This window comes from Medicago sativa, chromosome 8 (genome assembly GCF_051527215.1).
Source record: "Medicago sativa cultivar Bolivia chromosome 8, Bolivia_mono, whole genome shotgun sequence".
Classification (NCBI taxonomy): Eukaryota; Viridiplantae; Streptophyta; class Magnoliopsida; order Fabales; family Fabaceae; genus Medicago; species Medicago sativa.
Genome location: NC_140756.1, coordinates 9,078,625 through 9,087,478, shown reverse-complemented (window position 1 = coordinate 9,087,478; position 8,854 = coordinate 9,078,625). Strand labels below are relative to the sequence as shown.

General features: G+C 33.6%; 1 protein-coding gene and 2 pseudogenes across 2 annotated transcripts; all 3 read left to right on the top strand.

Moving 5' to 3' along the window:
* The first annotated feature begins 402 nt into the window (after positions 1-402).
* On the top strand, positions 403-1,892 carry LOC146896727 (2-alkenal reductase (NADP(+)-dependent)-like). Its single transcript, XM_085735178.1, has 4 exons — positions 403-584; positions 681-847; positions 1,096-1,182; positions 1,480-1,892. The coding sequence occupies exons 1-4, from the start codon at positions 485-487 to the stop codon at positions 1,855-1,857; spliced, it is 732 nt and encodes a 243-aa protein (XP_085591304.1). The 5' UTR covers positions 403-484; the 3' UTR covers positions 1,858-1,892.
* Positions 1,893-2,887: 995 nt separating this feature from the next.
* On the top strand, positions 2,888-4,864 carry LOC146896726 (NADPH-dependent oxidoreductase 2-alkenal reductase-like; annotated as a pseudogene). The gene is made up of 5 exons (XR_015022374.1): positions 2,888-3,173; positions 3,323-3,497; positions 3,606-3,772; positions 4,030-4,112; positions 4,384-4,864. The product of XR_015022374.1 is annotated as an NADPH-dependent oxidoreductase 2-alkenal reductase-like (transcript).
* A 1,197-nt stretch (positions 4,865-6,061) lies between these two features.
* On the top strand, positions 6,062-7,984 carry LOC146896725 (hydroquinone glucosyltransferase pseudogene; annotated as a pseudogene).
* The last annotated feature ends 870 nt before the right edge of the window (positions 7,985-8,854 follow it).

The following is an 8,854-nucleotide window of genomic DNA, read 5'->3' as shown; positions in this document are numbered from 1 at the left end:
AAACCGACCTATTTTTGCGACCAATACCATATTTAAGCCTAGATAATATAGAGGTGAGTCGTCATGTTTTAGAAGGATCTAGAGATATCCATTATGATGAGTCATAGGTGAAGTTGTTAGAATATCAAGGCTATAAATAATGGATTGATCATTGTAATCATTATCAAAAGAATGAACAAAGATGTTAGTTATGTTAGAATAGTTTTAGTGTAGTTTTTAACCCTTTTTAGAGTAATTTCTCCTTACCTGTAGGTACCATCAAAAGTGGCACCTTACACATTATAACTAACTTTCTCAACTATAAATTGTTAGCCATAAAGTAACTATAATGAAGTTATAGTTACAGTTTGTTGACTGGACCAATATGTCACTTTAACGGCAGCTACTAACTGATGAGTAATTGCAGCCATTGACAGGATTAGGAGTGTCTAAAGTTGTAGACTCTGGACATCCAGATTATAAGAAAGACGATTTAGTTTGGGGAATGACTAAATGGGAAGAGTATAGTTTGGTCCCTGCAACTGAAATACATTTCAAAATTGAGCATACTGATGTCCCGCTTTCCTACTATACTGGAATTCTCGGTATTCAACAATTTCAATTTGTATCGATGTTAGTCGTGTAGTTTTCTGCCATTTCGTTGTGACACATGAGATATGTTGTGTTTTGTTTGAGTACAGGTATGCCAGGAATGACTGCTTATGCTGGTTTTTTTGAAGTAGGCTCTCCTAAGAAAGGAGAGACAGTTTTTGTTTCATCTGCCTCTGGTGCTGTTGGTCAACTTGTTGGCCAATTTGCCAAATTGCATGGTTGCTATGTTGTTGGAAGTGCTGGAAGTAAAGAGAAGGTATTTGTCTGATTATTGTTGTTATATATGCTTCCTGCATAAATGATGAATCAACATCAACATTTTATTATTCATTCTACGGTTTAAAGTAGTGCTATTTTGAATTAGCCTAACTACAATAACCACTATCCAAGTCTTTGCTAGTTTGATTTTGTTACAAAAATACTATTTTAAATTTTGGAAACCTGTACATAATTACAACCATTATCCTGTAATTATACTAAATGAATATAATTATGACACACCAGGTGGATTTGTTGAAAAATAAATTTGGATATGATGAAGCCTTTAACTACAAAGAAGAACCAGACCTCAATGCAGCTTTGAAAAGGTTTGTTTTTAACACTTTTATGGTAGATTTTTAATTTAATCTGTTTATTGACAAAAAAACTATAGTTACCTAGCATCTACACTCTATATTCAAGGTGTGTCCAACACATGTTGGTGTCCGACACGCGTTGGTGTCGACACCAACACAACAATGTCACTTGTGATTGCATACACTTCTATTTTTCCAAATTATTATTCGTGTGTATGTATCGGTGTCGTGTGTTGTGTTAATGCTTCATAGATAGTTACTTGGTAAAATGAGACACACTAATAACTAGCGGATATCAATTTATGTAAACTAGATACTTTCCGAAGGCATCGACATTTACTTTGAGAACGTTGGAGGCAAGACACTTGATGCTGTACTCTTGAATATGAAACTCCATGGGCGCATACCCGTGTGTGGAATGATCTCACAAGACAATCGTACTCAACCCGAAGGTGTCACAAATTTGGCACATATCATGTATAAGCGGATTCGGATGGAAGGTTTTGCTGTATTTGAATACTATCATCTTTATACAAAATTCTTGGAGTTTGTCTTGTCTCTTATAAGAGAAGGAAAGGTTGTGTATGTGGAAGACATAGCTGAGGGTCTTGAGAATGGCCCTGCAGCTTTGGTTGGTCTGTTTAGTGGTCAAAATGTTGGTAAACAAGTGGTAGTTGTTTCTCATGAGTGAAAGAATGAATGGAGATGCTTTGGTTAAATGTTTGTGTTTTTTTTCTCTCTTTCATGTCTTTGTGTTTAGTTACTTGTGCATGGAGCACTCTTTGGATGACCTTTGGAAACCTCTTCATCCATTCTGTTGATTGTAATTATCTTCTTAATTAACATTTTAAGATAGACTTAAATATAGTTTTGATCCTCATATTTTGGCTGATTCACTATTTTTATTTGATTTAGGTTAAAAACAAACACATCCTTTTAAGGATATTTATGTGTTTAGTCGAAATGATTTAGAAAAAACAACGGATATTACTTTAAACTTTGTAAATGACAAATAAAAATGGAAAAGAATGCATGTGTATCATTTGAAATTTTGAATAATTTTTTGTATGAATGTCTAGAATATTATGAGAATCTATCTCAAAAAAATTATAATTTTTTTAACAAAAACATAAATTAAATATGCATTTTTAAGTACCGAAAACATGGAAATTCGTATTTAATTCATCCCTTGTTAAAAAATTTAAACTTTTGCAAAAGAGAATTCTATAATATATTAAACATAACTGCTCAAAAAAATTCAAAATTTCGAAGATACAAATAAATTAACTTAAAAGCGAGGGACCAAAAGTTGTGATATTAAACTTTTGATGAACCAAAAATCAAGGTTCGAAGAAATTTTTAGATAGATTAAGAATATTTATACCAAAGCATATTTTTACCCCTTAAAAAAGTTATTCACGCAAATTTCTTTGAAAAAATTATACTTGTGTTTCTTTAACTTAACTTCATATAAGTATTTGGTCTTTTAAAAAAAGTTCGTGTCATTTTTTGCCATTTTGGTTAATTTGCATATGAATTTTTAAACTCTAAATCTAGATTTGTATGTAAATTTGGATGAAAGACCATAAGAAAATAAATCATAGATTTAAAACTTGAAAATAGAAGACTAAATCATTACTTGAAATTAAATTAGGAACAATTTTGGCAATTTAATTCGTACAAATTTGTTAGATAAATGTACAGACCAATGTGTGGCCAGTTGTACTAGATGTACATGTACAACACAAACACCACAAAGATTTTTGTGACACAATTCCTGAGATGGCGGAAGTGAGGAACAAGCAAGTGATTCTAAAGGACTATGTGTCTGGTTTTCCTAAAGAATCAGACATGAACATTGTTGAGAGTACCATAACTCTCAACCTTCCACAAGGTTCCAACGATGTTGTTCTGCTCAAAAATCTCTACTTGTCTTGTGATCCTTACATGAGATGAGACTCCTGATGACCAAGGACACTACTGCAGGACTTGGTGCTCTCACCCCTGGTTCTGTAAGCCATGCTCTCTCTTTCATCAATTATTATTAGATATCAGTATAAGCTAACATAGTTGCAATTGATCAAGGAATCTGAAGTATTGAGAATTTATTTTTTATCATAGAATAAATGTAGCTACTAACTGATGAGTAATTGCAGCCACTGACAGGCTTTGGAGTATCTAAAGTTGTAGAATCTGGACATCCAGATTATAAGAAAGATGATTTAGTTTGGAGTCTTACTAAATGGGAAGAGTATAGTTTGGTTCCTACAACTGGAATGTTCAAAATCGAGCACACTGATGTCCCACTTTCCTATTATACTGGAATTCTTGGTACACGCGTTCTGTTCAACAATTTCAATTTATATTGATATTAGTTGCGTAGTTTTCTTCCATTTTGTTGTGTTTTTTAACATATTTTACGCTTTTGTTTGAGTACAGGTATGCCGGGAATGACTGCATATGCCGGTTTCTTTGAATTAGGCAGTCCTAAGAAAGGAGAGAATGTTTATGTTTCTGCTGCATCTGGTGCTGTTGGTCAACTTGTAGGTCAATTTGCAAAACTGCATGGTTGTTATGTTGTTGGAAGTGCTGGTACTAAAGAAAAGGTATTTGCATACTTTTGTTGTTATATGTGCCTGCAAAAATAATGAATCATCAACATCCCCTAAGAAAAAACCAATGATTATTTATTCTACTGTTTAAAGTACTATTATCTTGAATGAGCCTAATTGCAATAACCAAAATCCATGTCTTTGTTCACTTGGTGAGATTTAGTTAATCTGATTATACTACAAAAATACTATTTTCAAGTTTGGAAGTCTTTGGATAATTATATTAAATGAACTGAATTGTGGCACACTAGGTGGATCTTTTGAAGAATAAATTTGGATATGATGAAGCATTTAACTACAAAGAAGAACCAGACCTCAATGCAGCTTTAAAAAGGTCTGTTATTAACATTTTTTTAATCAATTTGTTTATTGACACAAATTGTAGTTACCTATGTAGCATCGGCACTTTATATTGAAGGTGTGTCCTACACATGTTGCCGTCGACACCATCACAACACAGTCACTTCTATTTTCCAAATTATTGTCCGTGTCCATGTATCGGTGTTATCGGTTGTGTCGGTGCTTCATAGTTACTACTTACTACACTTAGTAACATGAGACACATTAATGAGTAGTTGATATTGATATCAATTTATGTAAATTAGGTACTTTCCGAAGGCATTGACATTTACTTTGAGAATGTTGGGGGAAAGACACTTGATGCCGTACTTTTGAATATGCGAGTCCATGGTCGCATACCCGTAAGTGGAATGATCTCACGGTACAATCTTACTCAACTCGAAGGTGTCACAAATTTGGCACAAATCATATATAAGCGGATTCGGATCGAGGGTTTTGTTATATCCGATTACTTTCACCTTTATACAAAATTCTTGGAGTTTGTCCCGCCTCTTATAAGAGAAGGAAAGGTTGTGTATGTGGAAGACATAGCCGAGGGTCTTGAGAATGGTCCCGCCGCATTGATTGGCCTATACGGTGGTCGCAATGTTGGTAAACAAGTGGTTGTTGTTGCTCATGAATGAATGAATGCATATACTTTGGTTAATGTTTGTGCTTTTTCTTTCTTTCAAGTTTTTTGAGTTGAGTTACTTGTGTATGAAGCAATCTTTGGATGGCTCTTGGAAACCTCTTCCTCCACTCGTTGATTGTAATTATCTTAATTAATATTTTATGATACTTATATATAGTTTTCATCCTCATACTTTTGATGACTCACTATTTTTATTTGTTTTTATTGAAATAAAATTTAGATTTGTATATAGCTTGCCTTTATGATATACACATTCTTTTTTGTAAATCAAGGTATTTCCACATCAATTTCAAATTCAAATACTAATCTATTAAGACAATACTTTTGATGACTCACTATTTTTATTTGTTTTTATTGAAATAAAATTTAGATTTGTATATAGCTTGTCTTTATGATATACACATTCTTTTTTGTAAATCAAGGTATTTCCACATATTTCAAATTCAAATACTAATCTATTAAGACAATTAAGATTCATTTAGGGAGTGACATCTTTCAAATGTTCTTTTTTCAATACGCATCCCTCAAAGAATAATCAAAAGAGTAAGTGTTAATACACATACCAAGAAAATTATCGGTTGTCTTTTTCCCTATATACCATTAACTAATCATTATCTCATTTCACATATCAATTCTTTCTATATACTCCATCGGGTCTTATATACAAGAGAAATTCGGATCAACAAAAGTTGATGTATTTAATCTAAATTTTAAACTAAAAATGTAAATTTTATTGACTCAACTTTGTCTTATATATGAAACCATATATTGTGATAAATAGTCGAAATGATTTAGGCATCCCCGAAAAAAATGATTTAGACAAAACAATTGATACAACTTGACAGATAAAAACTTGGCTTAATTGCACTTTTGACCCCCTATCTTTCCAAAACTTGCGGTTACAGCCCCTAACTAATTTAAATACAAAACGGCCCCCTAAGTATTGAATCTTTGGCAGTTTTGGCCCCCAACGCCGACGTGGCACCCTAAATGAGGTGCCACATGTCATTTTTTTATTTTTGGCCTTGGGGGGCCAAAACTGCCAAAGATTCAATGATTAGGGGGCTGTTTTGTATTTAAATTAGTTAAGGGGCCGTAACCGCAAGTTTTGGAAAGATAGGGGGTCAAAAGTGCAATTAAGCCTAAAAACTTCTAAACAAACGACAAGTGAGTCGGAAAACATGATGTTTCTTAACTAGTCAATATTATAGTATGAGTCAGAGAACATCATGTTTCTTAATATTATGTTTCTTAGCTTGCTCATATCCATCACTGGTTTTGGCACATACATAATTCTTTATAACTGGCAAAAAAAGTAATGATTCTACCTCATATAAAGTTAAGAGCAAGAGTTAAGAGTTAGATTATTAAATGTACAAGCATATACTTTATGTTGACGTTTTGGCCCATACATAACTCTTCTATTTGAGTATTTTTACAATTGACAAAACAAAAGTAATGATTCTACCTCATATAAATCTATGAACTTGAACATAAACTTCTATGGAGAAAACACTTAACATTGCAGTTGTTCCTGGTGTTGGCTATAGCCACTTGGTCCCTGTTCTTCAATTCTCCAAGCTACTTGTTCACCTTCATCCATATCTTCATGTCACATGTCTCATTCCCACACTTGGTTCTCCCCCAAGTTCCTCAAAAACCATTCTTCAATCTCTTCCATCAAACATCAATTACTCTTTTCTTCCACCAGTACACCCCAAGGGAACTACCTTAGAAATGCAAATTCAGCTCTCACTAACTCAATCATTGCCATCTATACATCAGGCTTTGAAGTCCTTAACTTTAAGGACATACCTTGTAGCCTTGGTGATTGATCCTTTCGCAGTTGAAGCACTAATTTGCTAAGGAATTCAACATGTTGTCCTACATATACTATCCTGGAGCAGCTACTACACTGTCTTTGAGCTTATATTTGCCTAAGTTGGACGAGGAAACATCATGTGAGTACAGAGATTTACCAGAACCTATCGAAATACCAGGCTGCGTACCACTCCATGGCAGAGATCTTTATTCCCCGGCACAAGATAGATCAAATCAAACTTACAAATCCTTTCTAAAACAAGTTAAAAAGTACCGTTTTGCTGATGGTGTTCTTGTTAATAGCTTCTTAGAAATGGAAATAGGTCCTATAAAAGCACTAAAGAGAGGAAGGAAGTAACAGTCCCTCTTGTGTATCCTGTTGGACCCATCATCCAGACAGTAACTAGTTCCGGTGACGATGCTAATAGGTCTGAGTGTCTCACATGGTTGGATAAACAACATCATTGTTCAGTTTTGTATGTTTCTTTTGGGAGTGGTGGTACACTTTCACAAGAACAAATTGTTGAGTTGGCTTTCGGTCTGGAATCGAGTAATCAGAAATTCTTATGGGTTGTAAGAGCACCAAGCAGTAGTTCATCAAGTGCAGCATATTTTTCAGTTTCAACACAAAATGATGTTGACCCTGTGGAATTTTTACCATGTGGGTTCTTAGAGAGAACTAAGGAACAAGGTATGGTTATTCCATCATGGGCACCACAGGTTCAAATCCTTAATCACAACTCAATTGGTGGTTTCTTGACGCATTGTGGCTGGAATTCAACCCTTGAGAGTGTGGTGCATGGTGTGCCACTAATCACATGGCCTTTGTTTGCTGAGCAGAGAATGAATGCGGTTTTGCTGAGTGAGGGACTAAAAGTGGGACTAAGGCCAAGAGTTGATGAAAATGGCATTGTGGAAAGGGTAGAGGTTGCTAAGGTGATCAAGTGTCTCATGGAAGGAGAAGAAGGTGAGAAATTGCACAATAACATAAATGAATTAAAAGAAGCTGCTTCTAATGCACTCAAATAAGATGGCTCTTCTACAAAGACTATTTCTCAATTAACACTCAAGTGGAGAAATTTGGTGCCGAAAAACTAGAATGTGTATAAAATTTTAACGACATAGTCTCCTATTCTATATGTTTTGGCTGTTGTGTAATTCCATGCAACGAAGCACTAGAAATTATGTAACCAATGGTAATTCTAGTAATGGAATATCAGTTTCGTTTTTATATTTAACAACTCTAAGGTGCATCACAGGTTATCACTGAATGCTTGTAACTTTGCAAATGCATACTCATTAATGTATAGTTATAGAAGTAGCATGTTGTTTCGGGTGCTTAATTTTTAATGTGTCGAAAACATTTGCATATATGGAACACATTTTGGTAAAAACTGAAAGAAAAGGAACACATATATTTATAATATTGTCAATAAAGTTTGGATTCCAATTCAAAAGACACATTATACATAATATCATAACAGGCCAGTTGTTATCACAACAGGCTAGTTGTTGGGTCTAGAATTTTTTATTTTTATTTTTTTACACATATAATCCGCACACCGATTACCTTCTCGGTAAGTGTGGGAAAATAATAGCGAGACAAGAATATGTTTGATGATTTGAACATACTTGTTGGACTCGGGGATTCATGAGATTCTTGAATCAACGCTAAAGCTTCCGCGTAATCGATTTTTGTTTATAAACAAGAGCTCGCTTCCAAGCTATCATCAAACTCTATAAGTTCACTACTCTATAAGTGGGTGTGTTTGGTTTAGAAGAGAAATTGTGAAGAGAGAAGTATGTAAGAGAGAGTATGAGAAGAGAGAAAAAGGTGAGAAATTGAGTAGATTTGATGGGTTGTTTGGTATAAGAGAAATATGAAAGAAATAGAGAAGAGAGAAGTGTGGATTATAGCAAAAAATACAAAAATACCCTTGAGATAAAAATCTCACATTAAAATGATTTAATTAATTCAATTACTTGATCTAATTATGAGCAAGCTTAAATAATTGGAATAATTGAACTGATTATTATATTACTTAATAAATTAATTAATTGTTAATAAAAATAATTTCATTATTTTATTATTAATTAATTAATTTAAGTAATTTAATATTTTAGTTTTATTAGACCAACTCAACGACTTCTCCTTTCCTACCTCTCAAAAAAAAAAACTTTCCCTTTCCTAATCCCACGAGTAAAAATTTTAGATTACTCATCTCTAATTTAATTTATGATTTTATCAATTAATTGGTAACTCA

Excerpts from the sequence above, each read along its gene's own strand:
- LOC146896727 (XM_085735178.1), top strand. The coding sequence starts at position 485 with ATGACTAAATGGGAAGAGTATAGTTTGGTCCCTGCAACTGAAATACAT. Across the intron at positions 585-680 it reads CTACTATACTGGAATTCTCG|GTATGCCAGGAATGACTGCT; the intron begins GTATTCAACAAT and ends GTTTGAGTACAG. Across the intron at positions 1,183-1,479 it reads ATGCAGCTTTGAAAAGGTTT|ATACTTTCCGAAGGCATCGA; the intron begins GTTTTTAACACT and ends TATGTAAACTAG.